General features: G+C 54.2%; 1 protein-coding gene across 5 annotated transcripts; it reads right to left on the bottom strand.

Annotated features, from left to right (window-relative positions):
* Positions 1 to 4,194: 4,194 nt before the first annotated feature.
* On the bottom strand, positions 4,195 to 18,886 carry Atg16l2 (autophagy related 16 like 2). 5 transcript variants are annotated; one of them, XM_048359600.1, is made up of 18 exons: positions 18,711 to 18,885; positions 16,860 to 16,959; positions 15,343 to 15,457; positions 12,644 to 12,717; positions 12,170 to 12,421; positions 11,934 to 11,999; positions 11,564 to 11,671; positions 9,718 to 9,780; positions 9,096 to 9,204; positions 8,704 to 8,809; positions 7,850 to 7,920; positions 7,477 to 7,548; positions 7,245 to 7,365; positions 6,883 to 6,988; positions 5,137 to 5,286; positions 4,922 to 4,969; positions 4,727 to 4,828; positions 4,195 to 4,519 (listed from the first exon to the last, which is right to left on the bottom strand). In XM_048359600.1, exons 1-18 carry the CDS (start codon positions 18,826 to 18,828, stop codon positions 4,432 to 4,434), a joined length of 1,869 nt encoding a protein of 622 aa, XP_048215557.1. In that variant the 5' UTR covers positions 18,829 to 18,885; the 3' UTR covers positions 4,195 to 4,431. The 5 variants fall into 5 exon arrangements, with proteins under 5 accessions (XP_048215557.1, XP_048215559.1, XP_048215558.1 ...); XM_048359602.1 differs by lacking the exon at positions 12,170 to 12,421; XM_048359601.1 differs by lacking the exon at positions 9,718 to 9,780.
* Between the last annotated feature and the right edge of the window lie 202 nt (positions 18,887 to 19,088).

Below are 19,088 nucleotides of genomic sequence, written 5' to 3' on the forward strand. Positions count from 1 at the left end.
GATAGCCTTGAGCAAAAGGAAGCCAGGGATGTGCTCAGCCACTGGGTTCAAGCGCTAGGACTGGCAAAAAAAAAGAGTCTCATGGGAACTTTTTTGCCTGGGCTGGCTTTGAACTGTGATCTTCAGATCTCAGCCTCCTGTGTAGCTAGGATTACAAGCGTGAGCCACCAGTGCTCAACAACAAGGTTTGTGTGTATGTGTGTGTGAGTGTGTGGCAGAATAGAACCAAGCTACCTCAATTTTAGATTAGGAAGGGGAGAATTGAAATTTTCCCTGAAATCCTACAATCTGACACAACTAGTTAAGTTTCCTCCTAGACTCTTGCTGTGTTTATTTTGTTACTGCTTGAGCTGCCAAGAACTATATGAATGCCAAAGAGCGTCTTGTTCCTGGACTATTTTCCATTGGTCTCAGTGGCCAAGAAAACACACATAGTACTTCTGCCTTCTCTGTTTCTGAGAGCTCTGGTCTGGGAATGTTTTTCTGGAATGTTTTGTCCTGAAATATGATTTAAAAAAAAAAAAAAAAGGAAGCCATGGCTCATAGCCCTTCGGTGCCGTGTGCCTAACACACTCTCCGCCACTCGCTCCCGTATGGAGGCCTGGGGGCAGAATGCTAAGCCACCTCAGGTTCAGCCCTTCACCCGGCCTCCCTCAACTGTGAAGGGGGAATGAAAAGGTGATACCAACTTTCTAATATCCAAGATAATCAAACCAGATAACATGCCAATGAACAAAAGGTTTTCTGATCAGTGGATGTACTTGCAGAGAACAGAAGCACATCCTGTACCTAGACATGCTGTGCGTGGGTCACACAAGGGTGTACACATCTGGTGTCAGGATTTCTCAAGACCATTTTCACTACTCTTTTTCCAGTCAGCCACCTTACTGCCCTACACCACATGCAGGGCACTGGAGCCCCGCCCTTATCACTGGGGGCTCATACCTACTGAAGGAGACTCCAAATAGTAGTCTTAAACCATGACTGGCAGCTGACAAGCGACAGTGGGAGCCCAGACCAAGGACTCCTGTCCTTTCTTCTCCCTGAATGCTCACGCCCTTTAAGGTCTGACATTGGGTAAGACAAGGCAACAGTACTCACCTACAAAACAGCCCGCATGCGATTTGTGTCACCTTTGAGAGACCGAGAGCCGTGAGGTGGGAAGCTTCACCGATGGGGATAAAGAATCTAGAAGCTATTGATTTGCCCAAGATCGCTCAAGAGACAGAACCTAGAACTAGTCCTCCACAACACCAGGCCAGCTTCTCAGAACTTGAATCCAGTTTCAGCCAACTAGAAGCACAAGTCCTTAGTTCTCTCCCAGTTCTGTGTGACTGTATCCCCTCTGTGGCCTCAGTTTATTTACATAGCAAGGACACGAGTCCCTACATTTTTCACTATGGTCCCAAACTCAGGCAGACAGTGCCTGAGCACCTGAGTACTGGCCCGCATGGCTGTCGTGCTCAGTGCTTCCTCTGTACTTGCCCAGGCGAGCAAGCCTTCCAGGCTGTCCTCTTCCTTCAGGAAGTGTGGCCCTAACGTGTGCTCCCTGAGGGCCAGCAACTCCTTGAATGGGTGGCCAGATTTGCCCCTTGCAAAACAGAAAGAAGCCTTGAGCGGGGCAGAGGAGTTGCTGTCCCCAAGAGTGGATCACAGTGTTTCCTGGATCACCTAAGTGCGGCGTTGCTACACTCCTTTAAGGTATAACCAAAACACAGGGATTTGCCCGGATGGCATGGCTAGAAACAGCCTCCCCGGATTTCTATTTTCTTTTAGCCACCTGAAGGGACAGCAGCCCTCCATGCTCAGGATCCAGAATGGAAAGGAAAAGATGGGGGGAGGGGGGGGAGGCAGGGTCAGGTTGGACTCAAAGCTGAGCATTTGGCACAGCAGTATCCCTGCAAGGGCCACTGGACTGGAGGAGGGGCCTCACAGACCAACTTCACAGAGCCTTAGGTCAAATTCTGACAAGTAATGACGTCCCAATCCAGCTGTGATGCTAGCTGAAAGACACAAATTTTAAGTGGAGAACTGAAGTCCTGTAATGATACAAGCCAGGTTTTCCTAGATTCTGGCTGTTTGTTACTGTGTGAGCTGCCAACCCTATGAATGCCAACTCTTTTCCAGCTCTTTTCTCATCTGTAGATGAGAAGGAACAAACCCCTGGGGAGCACAGAAGCAGGGCTGGCATCCCAAGTCATCCACCGGAAGTGTTGCCCATTCCAGCCACCAATCCCTGCACAGAAGCAGGCAAATAGCCTCAGCCAAATAGGCAGCTAGCGACCCCTGGTGGCCACTGGGGGCCAGGGCAGGAATGCTGGAACAGGCACCTTAGGCTGTTAGGCTGTACTTTCTAACAGTGAACATTCCTGCTATTTCTCTTAGCCATGCCTGACCCCAGGGACTACTTGGTTCTCATCTTTCAAGAGCCAGCCTCTTGACTTCTTAAAATGGAAGGAGACAGACAAAAGGAGTTGAGGAGTAGAGGTTGCCACTCAGCAGTGAGGAAAAGGCTGGCTGTCAGCAGGGAGATGATATAGGATAAATTCCAGTGGCCAGCTGGGAAGGACAAGAACTTTCTGGCCAAAAAGAAGCACGTGTAAGATATGCTCTGAAAGGCAAGGGAGCCGGGTGCTGATGGTTCACACCTGTGATCCCAACTGCTCAGGAGGCTGAGATCTGACGATCTCATGGCTCAAAGTCAGTTCATGCACTGGGTGCTGGTGGTTTGTACCTGTATGTAATCCTAGCTACTCAGGAGGCTGAGATCTGAGGATCAGAGTCCCAGGCCAGGCCAGGCAGACAAGTCCCCATGAGACTCTTATCTCTAACTTACCACTCAAAAACTGAAAATGGCTGGGAATGTGGCTTAGCGGTAAAGTGCTTGCCTAGCGTGCATGAAGTCCTGGGTTCGATTCCTCAGCACCACATAAACAGAAAAAGCCGGAAGTGGTACTGTGGCTCAAGTGGTAGAGTGCTAGCCTTGAGCAAAAGTGCTAAGGGGGGCTGGGAATATGGCCTAATGGTAGAGTGCTTGCCTAGCGTGCATGAAGCCTTGGGTTTGATTCCTCAGCAACACATATATAGAAAAAGCCTAAAGTGTGCTGTGGATCAAGTAGTATAGCCTTGAGCAAAAAGAGCCAAGGACAGTACTCTCAGGCCAAGTTCAAGCCCCAGCACTGGCAAAAAGAAACAACAAAAAAACAACAACTCAGGGACAGTGCAGGCTCTGAGTTCAAACCCCACGACTGGGAAAAATAAAAAGTTCAGGCAGAAAAGTCTACAGGAGGAAGATAGTGGGGATGGCAAGGAACATTTGGCACACACCGCAGCCCCAAGAATCTGGAATCATGAAGAGCACAGACTACAAGCAGGGACATGACAGCCAGAGTCCAGGAGACTGCCAGGCCAGGAGTAACCTGGGAACCAACTTTGGGTTTTGCCACTTGACTGACATTATCTCCACAGGTTCATGCCTGCTAGAGAAGGGGGAGTACTGGGGCTGGGAATATGGCCTGGTGGCAAGAGTGCTTGCCTCGTATACCTGAAGCCCTGGGTTGGATTCCTCAGCACCACATATATAGAAAACGACCAGAAGTGGTGCTGTGGCTCAAGTGGTAGAGTGCTAGCCTTGAGCAAAAAGAAGCCAGGGACAGTGCTCAGGCCCTGAGTTCAAGCTCTAGCACTGGCAAAAAAGAAGAGAGAGAAGGGAGTACTGGCACCTGGCTCTTTTGGCTCTACCTCTTACCCAAAGGCTCATTGTGTGGATTAAATTTGATGCCAGTGTAAAAGAAGCCACAGGCTCAGGCCTGGCCTTGTGTTCTCCTCCTGCAAGGCTCTGCCCCAGTCTCAAGGCAGGCCTGGTAGAGCAAGTACTTGGATGTCCCTCTGGTTTGTTAGGGACCCCCTTTGTCCCTGCGGCCCCTCTGCTCCCACCTCAACCCGTCTATCCTGGCTTCCTCAGCAGGAAGCCCACTATGTTGGTTTGGCCTGAGGACCAGATTGGTCCAAATGTCACATTCCTGTGGACCCCAACAGCCACTGACATTGATGTCTCTGTGCCTTTCTTCATGCTGTTCCATGGTTGGGATGGAATAGCTTTCCTGGTCAGAGGCTGCTAGGCCCCAGCTCTGTGCAGAAGGAAGAGACCAAACCCCAGCCCAAAGGTCTCCCTCCAAATGCCACAGAGACTGACACAGTCCAGTGGTTTCCCACTTAGGGGAGAAGTGAGGAAATACATTTGGATTTACAACCAAACGGGCCAGGTCCTGCCAGGCCTTCATTCATTAAATCCAGAAAAACAAGAAAAAAAACAACAACAACCCTGCTCCTTTCCCACCCCACTGGCTCGGGCCCTGCGGGGCAGAGGGCAATGGCTCCAGGTCCGCAGGCTTCGTGCCAGAGCTCCAGTTCAGGCGGGAAGTCGTGGCCCTAGTGCCAGAGCACCATCTTCCTGGCCTGGTCCACGCTCACTACGTGGCTCCCCGAGGAGCACCAGGCCACGGCGTTCACCGCAGCGCTGAGGGGAGGGAGGCGGCTTTCAGCGGGCGGCAGGGCGGCCCGCCACCCACCCTGCTCCCCGCTGCCCTCAGCAGCCCGGGTGCCTCATCTCATGTGGAGATGGGCCGCTGGGGTTGTGGCGAAGGCAGATCTGAGTGCAGGTGGGAGGTTTGGGGACAGGTGCTGGGGACATGCCAGCAGGGGGGGAGGTGGGAGCCAGGCTCACCAGTGAGGCCCCCGGAGGCTGCTCTCCAGTTTCCCCGTGTCCGCGTTCCAGATGTAGAGGGCGCCGTCCCCAGAGCCGGCCAGTGCATAGCTTCCGTCAGGACTGCAGTGGCCACAACAGCAAGAGAACGGAGTTCAGACCCCAGAGCACACGTGCAAGGGCCACACCAGCCAAGACACGCACTCCAGGACACACCTGAACACGGCTTTGGTCCAGTCAGAACCGCATTTGAAACCGTCAGCCCTGAGGACAGACGGGGCCCGAGTTAGAACGGGGTGACTGCCAGGCCTGCCCCCGCCAGGAGCTTTCAAGAGCCGCCTCTGCCAGGGAGAGATTCGGGTCTAGAGCCCCTCAAGGAGGGCCCCCCAGAGCCTCGCCCAGGGTTAGAGGCCAGCTGCCTCCGCTGATACCTGAACACCTGTCGGATATTGCTAACGCGCAGGTCGATCACCTTGAGGGTGTCGTCTCGGGAACAGCTGAGCAGGTGCATTTGGTCCCGGCTGAGGCTCAGGGATGTGACCCGGCCCTGCACAGGGATGACCTGGGTGCAACTGGGTAACCTGAGGAGGGGGAGGGGAGGGGCAAATAAGGAACAGCCTGCCTGCACCCCACCCCCACCCCTGACAAGGAGCTGGGTACAACTGCTCTCCCAGCTGACAGTCCAGAGGCCCCCCGGGCCCGATTGCTCCCCCTCCCTACTGAAGCCACACCAGCCGCTGAGGAACTTCACAGACCGATCGGGGCCCTGGAAACCCTGGGGTCACTAAAATAAGCCCTGAAAACAGCTAGGGAGGGCTGGGAATGTGGCTTAGTGGTAGAGTGCTTGCCTAGCATGCACAAAGCCCTGGGTTCGATTCTTCAGCACCACATATACAGAAAAAGCCAGGAATGGAGGTTGGCTCAAGTGGTAGAGCGCTAGCCTTGAGCAAAAGAAGCCAGGGACAGTGCTCAGGCCCTAAGTTCAAGCCCCAGGACTGGCAAAAAAAAAAAAAAAAGGTAGTGAAAAGACTGGCTATACCACATGGCAGCCGCTGAGGAACAGCCGGTGTGAGCCTGCAGGGGCCAGGCAGTGGGTTTGGCTCTGCCATTGTAAACCAATCAAGACCAGTGCTGGGCTTTTTGGGTTTTGGTTTTTTGCTTTTCATTAAAAAGTGGCAATGAAAGCAGGCACCAGTGCTCCTGCCTCTAATCCTTGCTACTCAGGAGGCTGCACGGTTCAAAGCCAGCTCAGGCAGGAAAACTTGAGACTCGTCTCCACCAAATAAGCTAAGAGTGGAGCTGTGGCTCAGTTGGTAGAATGCTAGCCTGAGCAAAAGGCTGCTCAGGGACAGCACCCAGATCCTGAGTTCAAGCCTCAGGACCAGCACTAAAAGACAAAAAGTGGTAGAAATAGCTGGGCACTGGTGGCTTCTGCCTATGATCCAAACTACTCAGGAAGTTGAGATCTGAGGATTGTGGTTTAAAGCAGCCTAGGCAGGAAAGGCTATGAGACTTCTTTTTCTTTTTCTGTTTAATCGGTTGCAAGTCTTCAACTCAGGGCCTGGATGTCATCCCTCAGCTCTTTTGCTCAAGGCTAGCATTCTACCACTTTGAGCAAAAGTTCCACTTTCAGTTTTTGAGTGGTTAAGTAGAGATAAGAATCTCAAAGGGACTTTTCTGCCCGGGCTGGCTTTGAACCACAATCCTCAGATCTCAGCCTCCTGAGTAGCTTTGAGTTCAGGCCTGAAACACTGACACCCAGCTTGGGCTATGAGAGACTCATCTCCAACTAACCACCCAATAAAGCCAAAGCGGAACTGTCACTCAAGTGGTAGAGTGCTACCCTTGAGCAAAAAAGCTGAGGGACAGCAACCAGGCCAAGTTCAAGCACCACGACTGGCGCGCACACGCGTACACACACACAGAGTGGGACTGAAATGGAAACGTGGCTGTAAGCATCAGGCAGAGTTCCGAGCTGAATGAGAGCCACTAAGAAGGTGACACAGCTCCTGAGGCGTGCTGGGCTCTCAAGGGACTATGCCCAGCAGAGGTGGCAGCTGACACTGCCAGGCCCCTCCCCAGACCCTTCACGGTGATCTTCCCTGTCAAAGCCGGAGAAAGGAAAAAAGAGCTCCAGGGCCCTGACCCTAGGTTTCCACCCCCAGCCACACTGTCACCTGCTGTCCCAGAACCGGATCTTCTGGTCATTGTGACCACTAATGATGATGTGGTCTCCACATACCACGTCATTACAATAGGAAATGACATTGATGGTTCTTGAACCTGGGGACCAAGGGGCAGTGTCAGGAGCTAGGCCACTGCACATATGGAGACACTGAGGTGCAGGGGGGGGGTGACGGCTTCCCAAGATGGGAGCCCAAGTCTTCCCCACCCAGTACTCACCCCACCTCTTCTGCTCCTACCCTAAACCCATGAGCCCCAGGAAACAGGGAGAGCACGGCTGAGGGACAGGGAAAGAGGTTGTGTACAGACAGGAATCCCGGGGCCTGCGGGGGCAGCAGGGCGGGCTGGGCCTCACAGTAGGCACGGCCAAGGTCCCACTCCTTCACTGTTCGGTCTCGGCTCCCAGTCACCGCCTGGTGCTTTGTGAGCTTGAATCTGGCAGCTGTCACCTTGTCCTTGTGTCCAGATAGTGTCTCCTGCCCCGCCCCATCCCAAGTATGTATCAAGGGCATACCCGCATGCGTGCCCACTCCCAATCCTAAGGCATGACCCTTGACCCCCAGTCAGACTCCCCAGTCAGTCCTCACCTTGGACTGTGCCACTCCCACCTTCCAGAGCTGGGCAGCCTGGTTGTAAGTAGCTGCCAAAACCTGGGAACCCTGGAGAGACAGGAGGAGGGATGGGAGAGGACCGGAGCCTGGGCCTGAACCTGGGCTGAACTGAGTCTATGCCTGGACTATGGGAAGTCCCTACACCAGCACCCTGGGGTGGAGACTGCCTCAGAGCCCCCCATGCCTCAGGTCACCACGGTGGACAGGGGAGCCTCAGGCCCGGGGAAAGGGGTGTGGCAACCCCAGGGCCCAGTTCTAGGATATTACAACGGCCCCTCAGGCCCTAGCGCCCCATCCAAGTGTGGGCATGGTAGGGGGTCAAGTCATGCCACTGGGGCAGTCTCCTCACCGAGGGGTCGAAGTCCACACTGGTGATGCTGCCACCAGCTCCCTCGAGTGTCTGGTTGGCCTCCAGGCGACCTGGGGAGAGCAGGAGAGGGAAAGGAGGAAATGAAGTCACTAGCCCGACAAGATAAACGAGAGCCAGAGCGGGTAGGTCAGTCTCTTGGATTAAAGGACAGAACCGCTGCGTCGGTCCCAGGACCTGAGTGGAAGCCATACCTCCCCGAACTTTCAGCAGAGGGTCCCAGGGGTAGCTAGGCCACTCAGAGACATGGCTGGGGAGGACCACGGAGGAGGGACTGTCCCCAGCTCACACAGCAGTGAGGCCAGCCTGCTGGAGACCAGTCTCTTCTAGGAAGCCTAGATGAGGCTCTAACTCAACACCAATAAAGCAGAGCTGGGGGGGGGGTGTGTGTGTGTGTGTGTGGGTGTGTGTGTGTGTGTGTCTGTGTGTGTCTGTGTGTGTGTGTCTGTGTGTGTGTTACTAGGGATCAAACCCAGGGTCTTGCGCATGCTAAAACAAGTGATCCACCATTGACCCCAGCTCACTGAGCTCTAGGAGCTTGTGATACTAGAAAAGGGGGTCCTGGTGGGACATGCTCCTCAAAGCCTGGCGCTACAGTAACTCATGCCAAGGGGCTTCAGACAGGGACGAGCCAAGCTGAGCCCTCCCCGGCCTGCAGGCCTGACCCAAGAGCTGAGCGGCTCAGGGCTTCTTTGGAGCAGCAAGCCAAGTCTCTGTGCATGCCCACGGAACATTCCGGGTGAGGAAACAAAACGATCCAAGACTCCTTGGCTCATGCATGGGCAGATGAGGCCTGCAGAGAACACTCCGGGTCGGCCTCCGGGAAAGGGCCTTACCTCCCACAACGTTCCAGAGGTGGATACGACGGTCATCCCCGCCAGTGGCCAGGAGGCTGCTGCTGGGGCCAAACTGAACAGCATTGATCTCAGAGAGGTGGGCGTCCTGTGGGGAACGGGAGGTTAGTAACCCACCCCCCCCTCCTTCCCATGTGTGACTTGGATATCCCACCCCAGGCCTCTGTCCAAACCTTGAATTTCAACCCTGGACCCAGCAGCAACCGCCCACGGAGCCAAATCCCCTGCTGAGCAACTCTGCCTCATAGCACAGCTGGAAAAGCGAAGCCTTGCTCCCGCGGAGTCCAGCCTGGCTTCCCGGGCCTGCCCGGGCCACCCCTGGCGTCTGCAGGCCTCTTATTAGGACCCAAGCGCGTGGCCCAGCGCTCCCTTACCAGCACATCCTGAGCCTGGGTTGGAAGTCGGGCGGCCACACACACTGGGATGCTTTGGTATAGCTGCTCGGGAGCACCTCCAACCGAGTGACCTCTCCTCTTCTTGAAGCTGCAGAGGTACGAGAAGGGGGTCAGAAGGCATTCCGCAAGATCTGTCACAGGGCTCCAAGCTCCCCTGGGGCGGCAACCACAGGAAGCAGAAATGGCAGCTGACAGAACATGACCCTCAGGGACAATGAGTGTGACCCTGCGCTGATGTAGGAGTAGTACACAGCGTGGCACAGGAGTAGTGGAGGCAGGGGAATCTCAAGGCTGGGGTTTCGGTCTTGGCCTCACCACTGTTTGGCTCTGTGTTACTGAACAAATCTGAGGCATTTCTGGTCACCAGTTTCCCAACTGAGTGAATGTTTCATCCAGCTCCAGGCTGGAGCTCTTGGTTCCCTGGGAGGACCTTGAATAAGGACCTTGTAAGTTTGGGAAGAGACTTGGTTCTGACGTCTAGGAGGCAACAGAGACTCACACACAGACAACAGGCACCATATGACAGACAGACGGAGGTACACACGCCCACCAAGCCTGACATAACCAAACCCTTCACACACATATGCACACACACACTTACTCCAGCAGCCCCTTCACCACATCCACACAGCGGAACAGTGTCAGGGAGGTGGCCGAGGCAGACCTGAGGCAGAATGAGAGACTGCTAAGGGCCTAGCCAGTGGGCACGCAAACAGCAGTCATTCATCCCCAGACTTCGCTGGAGACCTGGAGGCCTGTGACTTCTGGAGCCTGGAACAAGAACTTGACCCCTTGAAAACCAGAAGTGAGACCTGAACCAACCCAACAGGGTGGAGGGACTTGGAAAGGAGTAATTCCCCAAGTTTCCACCATGATGACTAAAAGTGCCTCACCTAAGTGATCACCCACAAAAACTCCTAAGAGGGGCTGGGGATATGGCCTAGTGGCAAGAGAGCTTGCCTCGTATACATGAGGCCCTGGGTTCAATTCCCCAGCACCACATATACAGAAAACGGCCAGAAGTGGCGCTGTGGCTCAAGTGGCAGAGTGCTTGCCTTGAGCAAAAAGAAGCCAGGGACAGTGCTCAGGCCCTGAGTTCAAGGCCCAGGACTGGCCAAAAAAAAAAAACTCCTAAGAAGCCAGACACTGGTAGCTCATGCCTGTAATCCTAGCTGCTCAGGAGGCTGAGATTTTGAGGATCACGGAAGAGGCCAGCCTGGACAGGAAGGCCCATGAGACTCTTATCGCCAATTAATCACAGAAAAACCCCAGGAGTGGCACTGTGGCTCAAGTGGTAGAGCACTAACCTTGAGCAAAAGGAACTCAGAAATAGCACCCAGGACCAGAGTTCAAGCCCCAGGACTGGGAAAAACAATTAAAAAAAACCTCCTAAGAGACTGGACCAACGACTAAGGGGAAAGTGAGAGGGGGCTCCTGGCTGGAGCAGGTCAAGACTGAGTCAGTAAACAGCAGAAGCCCCAGCTTGCCGAGCAGCCCCAGAAATGTCCAGGTAAGGTTTTTGGGTTTTGGGGTTTTGGTTTTTTTTGGCCAGTCCTGGGGCTTGGACTCAGGGCCTGAGCACTGTCCCTGGCTTCTTTTTGCTCAAGGCTAGCACTCTGCCACTTGAGCCACAGCGCCACTTCTGGCCATTTTCTGTATATGTGGTGCTGGGGAATCGAACCCAGGGCTTCATGAATACGAGGCAAGCACTCTTGCCACTAGGCCATACCCCCAGCCCCCCAGCTAAGGTTTTGGATGGCCAAAAAACTTTGAGAACTATAACTGGGAACGTGGCTTAGTGGCAGAGTGCTTGCCTAGTATGCACGAAGCCCTGGGTTTGATTTCTCAGCACCACATAAACAGAAAAAGGCAGAAGTGGTGCTGTGGCTCACGTGATAAGAGTGCTAGCCTGGATCAAAAGAAGCTCAGGGACAGTGCCCAGGCCCTGAGTCTACGCCCCAGGATTGGCAAAAAATAAAAATTTTGGGAACCAGGTCTCACTACCCTGCCGCCCAAGGTTCCATCAGCATCCCAGGGCCTGGGCAATGGCACCTACAAGAACCGTCAGGCTGGGGACTGGGGCCAGAAGGAGCAATTTTAATGACAGGCAACTCAAGACAAGGGGGACCGAATGAAGGGGCACTCAAAGATTCAGAAGTATGAGCACACAGCTACACATTCTCCTATGTCCATGCACACACACATGCCTGGGACTCTGATTCCTTCCCAGTGACACCTCTTCACAAGCCTTATTCCCCACCTCAGAGCTCAGATCCTGGGAAGGAAAAGAGGGAGGGCTCAGGGACACTGCCCCCAATTGACTCCGGGCACTGGAGGTCATACCAGTCAGCCTCTCGTCAACCCTTCCCTAAGCCAACAGCAGGCCCCAAGATCCTACAGGACGACTGGCTGTTTCAGAGCTCTAGGACAACCACCTGAGTTCTCACCTGAAGGGCCTCTTCCATTTTTCACACGTTTCCCTCTCCAGGGACTCAGGCTCAGCTGCCTGACTCTCAGTCTCCTCTCTGATCCCATCACCTAGGGTGTCTGGGCTCCTGAGAAAGAAAATGAAGTTCAGGAAGTACCAAGCATCCCGCCAGCCCTCCTCCCTACCCTGGCATAGGGCAGGGAAGGTGTGAATTTCCAATGAGAGGTGCCCAGCAGGCCAGGCACGCTGGCTTTGACGACGGCACATCTCTGACTATCTTACAGGAACTGCGGGTGTGCACCCAGGTATAAGGATGGCAAAGACGAGGGGGGTGAGTAGCATGGTTCCCCTCACAAAGGTTCCTCCACATGGTTCCTCCCCATCCTCACTTGCTGATGCTCACAGTCCTCTTGGCAGCCTTCTTCAGTTCCTGGGACACCCGCGCCTGGTTGGCCCTGGCAGGGAGAAAACCATCTCAAAGGCCAAAAGTGGCGCCTTGCAACCGAAGTGGGCGCGAGAGGGCCACGCCCCCACCTCTTTTAGGCCAGGGGGGAAGCTAGGCTCCTCCCACAAGGGGCGGGCCTGCTCCTAGGGGCACGAGGGGGGCGGGGTCCGGCTCCCTCACCGCTCCCGGCGTTCGTTGCGCAGGTTGCGCTCGGCAGCGGCCCGCGCCTTGCCCTGCACAAGCCTCTCCAGCAGGTCGCGCACCTCCTCCTGGAGCCTGCGCAGTGCCGCCTCCTGCTGTTCCGAGTGCGCGCGCAGCGCCTCGTAGTCCGCTCGGAGCGCGGCGTTCCGCGCCTGCCGAGCCTCCACCTGCAGGGCGTGTTGAGCCCGCGCCTCCTGCAGCTGCGCCACGCGGGCCTCCAGAGCCGCCAGCCTGGGGAGGGCCCCGAGGGAGGGTCAGGACAACAGCGATGGCTCCCGAGCCTCCTCCTCCTCCGTCCCCGGCTAAAAGCCCAAACCGCGGAACCCTGTCCCTTGGCTTCCTCTGACCTTACCCACATGCCCGGGGAGGGGGGGGGGGCATCTGGGGTTGTGGGGCAAGTCCTTGGGCACACACTATAAATGCCCTCTCCCGGGGCAGGAGGGCCCTCCTCACCTGCCCTGCCGCTCCTCCAGCTCTGACTGCATGGTGCCCAGGGCTGCGCTCTTCTGCACCACCTGGTAGGCCATCTGGTGAGGTAGGTGGAAGGGCCCGACAGGTGAGCACTGGCGCCTCGGTAGTGCTCCAGCCCTTGGGGCCCGTAAAGGTCGGTGGCATCCAGCCTGCCACCACACCCCTGCCATCCTCTTTCTGACAAGCTGAGGCTCCGATGGGTGTTTAAGACATTGCCTAAGGTTTGGGGATCTACATCGGAAGTCTGCTTCTGCGTTCTAAGTTGTAGTAGTGCTACTTGCTTTCTCTGTGACCGTGGGGTAGTCATTTAACCTCTGAGCAAAAGGAATTCTCACCTGGAAACTGGGAATGAGTGCTTGCTTCTCAGAGCTGTTATGAGAAGTGATGTGTCAGATAGTAGGGAGTGCCCATCTAGCACTTACAAGTGTCATGCCTTGTTCTGAGCACTCTACACATATTAACTCGCTTAATCCCCAAAATAGCACCAAAGGGAAGCACTGCCATTCTCGTTTTACAGGTAAGGACACTGACACAGAGATTAAGTACTTTCCTCAGAGTCACACAGCTAAGTGGCAAGGCTGATTGATGTATGAGCCCAGGCCACCTAAGTACATTACACTTCATGCAAAGCACCTGTGGTCTACAGGATGGGTTGGTACATGTGAGCTCTACTCCCCACCTCTCCAGACACTAGCTTCCTCCATCATCCCTGACCCCGTCTGTCCCAGCACAAATCTCACAGAGCAAGAACAGGGCTGGTCTTTGGTGGTAGAAGGTCCAGGCTGAATTCTGGGTCTGCTCCAACAGCCCCAGGGTTGGGTAAGGGGAATCTCTGAACCCTGCATCTCACTTTCTGCAACAGAAAGCCAAGGGCGGGGAAGGCCATAAGGAAGAATTCCAACTTCTTTCTTTTGGTACTGTGGAGTCAGTGGGAGAGATAGACTCTAAGCCAAGTTTGCACCCATTAATGTGGAAAGAGGAACCTGAGAGCCACAGACTGAGCACCTCTAGCCCAGGCAATCACCAAGGCTGGGGGCTTTGGTTGCTAAATTGTTCCTGGCTCTTTGTCCGGAGAAGACCCATCTGTCTAGATATCACTCCCAGGGGGCTAGGGCTTGGGAGGAATCTGCACCTACAGGGCAGGCGCCAACTTTGCTCAAGTTATAACATTCATCATTTCACCACAGACTAATCATTGCTTTCACTTCCTCACCTGACATTTGCTTTCATCTGTCCTATGTCATTCCATATTTATTTGATACTTTTCAAATTTCAAATGATACATGTAGAAAACAGACACATGTAGAGAACAAGGGGGTACAGATGTTGGAGGGGAAAGTATGACTGAAAATAGGTGGTAATAAGGGGATCCTGAAGTGATAAAACAGTGATGTTTCTTGAGGATGACACAAATCTATATATGTAAAAATGCTATACCATTGTCAAACTGCAGCCATAAAAAGCTCTGGAGGGGCCAGGGATATGGCCTAGTGGCAAGAGTGCTTGCCTCGTATACATAAAGCCCTGGGTTCAATTCCCCAGAACCACATATATAGAAAACGGCCAGAAGTGGCACTGTGGCTCAAGTGGTAGAGTGCTAGCCTTGAGCAAAAGGAAGCCAGGGACAGTGCTCAGGCCCTGAGTCCAAGGCCCAGGACTGGCAAAAAAAAAAAAAAATAGCTCTGGAGAAGAGACTGAATGGAATTTTCACCCGTGTCACATGTGCACGGGCAGGTGACTTGGACAGCTGTAAGTGGACATGTATTTACTTGAACATGAGCCTCCTCCTGTGGAAACTACCTAGAGCCACGTCTTGTTTAAGGTTGCACTTCCTGTTTTTCTTTGAAGATATCAATTGTCAATAAACTTAATGAAAAAGTGAACAGCGATCATAGAAGGTGGATTATAAGGGTGGAGGTTCAAATCCAGGCTCTCCTGTCTAGGCCTCAGTTCCTCCTCTGCCACTATAAAGCTGAGGATAATTAGCTAAAAGCATGCTTAGCCCCCTGCCAACAACCAACTTTTGTGTGGTGGTGTTGGCCATGTTATGGGGGAGGTCATGATTTAGATGGCATGTTCAAGAAGCTGGGAAAGAGAGTCCAGAGCTCAGAAGAGAAGACTGCACTGGAGATGGGAGTCAGCAAGAAGAATCCCTAAGGTCCTCAGAGCCACGGGCCCACTCACAGTCAACAACACCTGTTTGTAAGGGCTGGGGACACAGAGAAGGGGAAGAAAGCACCGAAGGAAGTTCAGAAACAACAGCCAAGGGAAACCAACAGACACAGAGAAGGTCCTTGTGAGGTGGAGGCGCTTGCATATGGGCCATATTAACAGTAGTCAATCTGCAAACGTCTTGAGCACCAGCTCGTTGTGAAACTGGGAGTTGGTTTGGCAAGGGATGAGGATGTGAGTCAGGGAGTAAGCAGAGCAGGCTAAGCTATCTGAAATGAGGAACAGGCTCCTGGACACCTTTACTCCCTCCAGCCTTCCATGGAGTCCACTTAATCCTTGTCTGCAGGGGAACTCTGACCTCTGCCCAGCTTCAAGCCAAGGCATGATATACACTAGGGGAATCACTCACTCAGTGGCCTGCAGCACTAGATTCGAGAAGTGCAGCAACTAGCGTGTACCACTCACGTGCTAGCTTCCTTGGACCATGCCTCCGAATTGGTACAGCTTACCTCACCACAGACCAGCCGGACCCCCTCTTCTTCTTCCTGCCACTTTACTCTCAGAGTGGCTAGTGATGAGACTTGGTCTGAGTCAGAGCTTGACTTCTCCTCCCCGCCGACCTCCCTGCCAATCAAAGAGTAGTGCTCATGATTCCTCCATTCACCCCAGCACCCAAAGGCCCTCCCAGGGGTGTCCAACTAAAAGCCTGAAAAGCCATTAACTTTTTCCTGGAGAACACAGAGCCTGGAAGCCAAAGAAAAAGCAAGTCTCAGCAATGAGCTGCCCGTGACCTCTCTGCTGTAGGATTACCCCGACTGTAACTTATTTCCCTGGCAAAAGACCTGCCATGGTCGGTGCTTCTAGAGCACTGAACACCGGTGGCTCATGCTTGTGAAATCTGAGGATCATGGTTCAAAGCCATCCCAGACAGAAAAGTCTGCAAGACTATCATCTCCAATAAACGACTTAGAAAAGCCAGAAGGGGTGCTATGGCTCAAGTAGTAGAGCACTATCCTTGAGCAAAAAGAAGCTCAGTGACAGTGCCCAGCCCCTGAGTTCAAGCCCCAAGACTGGCAAAAAAGAAAGTACCAGCCAGCTAGATGGGGCGATGCACACTGTAATCTCAGCACTCAGGGTAGAGGCAGGAGGATTGTGAATCTGAGGCCAGCTTGGACTACACAGTGAAACCCAGTATCCAAAATCTCAACCCATTCCTGGTGCTGGGTTTTTTGTTGTTTTTTTTTTTTTTTTTTTTTTTGCCAGTCCTGGGCCTTGGACTCAGGGCCTGAGCACTGTCCCTGGCTTCTTTTTGCTCAAGGCTAGCACTCTACCACTTGAGCCACAGCACCACTTCCGGCCTTTTCTATATATGTGGTGCTGAGGAATCGAACCCAGGGCTTCATGTATAGGAGACATGCACTTTACCACTAGGCCATATTTCCAGCCCTGGTTCTGGTTCTTAATATCTTCACTCATTCTTCTTTTTTTTTTTTTTTTTTTTTGTCAGTTATGGGGCTTGAACTCTGGGCCTGAGCACTGTCCCTGAGCTCTTCAGCTCAAGGCTAGTACTGTACCACTTTGAGCCACAGTGCCACTTCCAGCTTTCTGGTGGTTAATTGGAGATAAGAGTCTCACGGACCTTCCTAGTTGGGCTGGCTTTGAATGGTGATCCTCAGATCTCAGTCTCCTGAATAGATAGAATTACAGTTGTGAGCCACCGGCGCCTGGCCCTTCATTCTTTAGATCCAGTAGCAAGACCCCTTCTGTAGGCATCAGGTCAAGTACAGAGAGGTGGGAGAAGACCGAGAAGGGAAGGGAGTGCAGGGTTGGGAGAGGAAGGAGAGGGGCAGATGCACAGAAGGATAGGAGAAAGCAGATTCTAAGCAACTGGCTCAGGAGGCGCTCCAGGGCTACCTCCCCTCACCACTCCTGAGCGGAAGCTAAGGGCCAAGAATGAACACAGCATGGGCGGCAGAACCAGGACCAGGCACAAGTAGCCCATTGTAACCCTGATGTATACACTCACCAGGAGCCCTGCTGGGTGCTGGGGGTGACATCATTTGGTTGTGGCTGCAGCTTCTCTGAGAACTTGGCTAGCAGCTCGGCCTTCTCTAGGAGATGGGTATCTGGGGGTACAAGAGGGTGGGCATGAGCAGAAGCAACCACTCTCCAGCAGACCCCTGGCATACCTTTGACTAGAGCGCTGCAGGGCCCAGAGATGGTGAGAATGGGAGAGCTAGTGGGGGACTGGCCCTTGCCCCTTGCTAAGGGCTGAGTGGACAGTTCTCCAGGACCTTCATCCCTGGCACTGCCTTCACGGCACTGGCCCCCAGGTCCACTCAGGAGAAGGTTTGGTATCCCAGAAACAGAAGGCCCACCACTGCTGGAGACGGGCCTCCAGAGAGTTCTGAAGGAAGCTGGGGCACAGAGATTGGCTCAGCCTTGCCAAGGCAGGGCCTGACCTCCCGACCATGGTGAAACAAACGTATCTATTGCCCAGGACCTTCAGTAAGTCACTTCCTCTCTGAGGGCCTTAACTTTGCAATAAAGTAATCCTAACTTCCCCAAGGTAAAGAACGTCTCCCCAAGTCACAGTAGAAAGTTCTTGAGCAATATCCAACAGATCGTCTTAGGTTTTGAGGTTTGACCCTTGAACACCTCCCACCCCATCCACAGTCACTTCCTCTTTTCTTACAACTGCCACAGCAGGTTGAAGGGGTGGTAAGCCCAGACAGCTCGTCAGTTTTCTTCCACACGGGAGTGCCCTGCCTATCACCTTACCTAACGTCTGGTTCCCCCACAAATCTTCCTCCTTAGCTCCCAAGACGCTGCACTGCTTCCCCCACCTTGCAAATCTGAACAAGTCCCGTTATGCCTAACTGACAAGAAACGTTGCAGCTGGAGGCCACGAACTGCTCAGGTTCAGAGATGCGGAGACCTTTGGTGGGTCCAATGTGAGCAGTCTGGGTCTCTCCAAACCCTTGGACGTTCAGCTCCGAAAGATAGGGGCTTAGGGTGCCTCCTCCCTCACACTGGGTAGCTCGGTCCGTTTCAGACAGTGGAGAATGAAGCTGCCGTGGAAGTGTGGGATTACAACCCAGAAGGAGAGAGCCAATCCCTGGAAGACTCTAAAGAAATTGCTCGGGATACGAGCAGATTTGGTTGTAGAGTAAGATCAAAATTATTCCCCCAGTGAGGAAGCAGCCAGGATTAGGTTAGACTTTCAACTCCAAATATACAACCCCAGGTGACCAGAGAGGTTCCACACACAGTTGCATACCTGTTTAATCCCATCTTGAACCATCACACATCTTCCTGACCAACTCCCCGAGAAAGAACTAATCAAGAGAGAGACTGGCTTTCCCCGGACAAGCCCCAGCTCCACAGCAAAGCCTGAAACCCCCTCAGGGTAGGGTATCCCCCAGTCCAGACTGCAATGAACCTGCCCCCAACATCGCCAACCAATAGCAGACCCTGAAGCTCAGAGGCTCGCTCCTTGCCTGAACAGGCCCACAGTGTCTGCTCCAGACACGCTGTCTGAGTTCACCCAGAACCCACCCTGGGGGCCGTCCAGAGGGTGAGGCGCCAGGGACCCTGCAAAGCCCACTTGGATCTAAGATACCCATCTCGTAGGTGGAGGAACCCAACCTTGAGACTAAGTAGAGGAGGGGTCTCTCCACCCAACAGGGGTTCGAAGCAGAGCCTGGGGTGGAAGGGGCAGGAATCCAGGCCAGTAGGAAGTGGGGCCAAATAGATGGGTACTAGGCCGGTGGCCTGGACAGGGAGAAGGCGCTGGTGCACTTGGGTGCCAAGTAATGGGCCAAACCCTCTCCCCGAGCCTAGGCCTCGTCTCCTCCGGCCCCCCAGGCGCACTCACAGGCCGGCACCAGCTCCAGGAAGAGTGCCTTTTGCGTGCGGTCCCGCTGCCGCAGCTGCCGCACGATGTGGCGTTTCCAGCGGGCGGCGGGGGCGCTGGGGTCGCAGAGCCCCGCCATGGCCGCGACCTCCCGCCCGAGCCTCGGGGCGGAGCAGGCGCGGCCGGGAGGGGCGGGGCTTCCGGGGACTCCGTGACGTCACGGAGGCGGCGGGGAATCCCCGGGTAGTACCAAGGACGCGGTGGGGGGGGGAGGGTGTCGGAGTGGGGAAGAAACTTGAACGACACGTGGCCGGGAGCGACCCCGGGGCCCGTGCCGCTGGGATTCCACGTTGACCGCGGAGGCTTGGCCTCCAGGACCATCCCGAGTGCTGAGCGGGA

The sequence above is a fragment of the Perognathus longimembris genome, chromosome 13 (genome assembly GCF_023159225.1).
Source record: "Perognathus longimembris pacificus isolate PPM17 chromosome 13, ASM2315922v1, whole genome shotgun sequence".
NCBI lineage: Eukaryota > Metazoa > Chordata > Mammalia > Rodentia > Heteromyidae > Perognathus > Perognathus longimembris.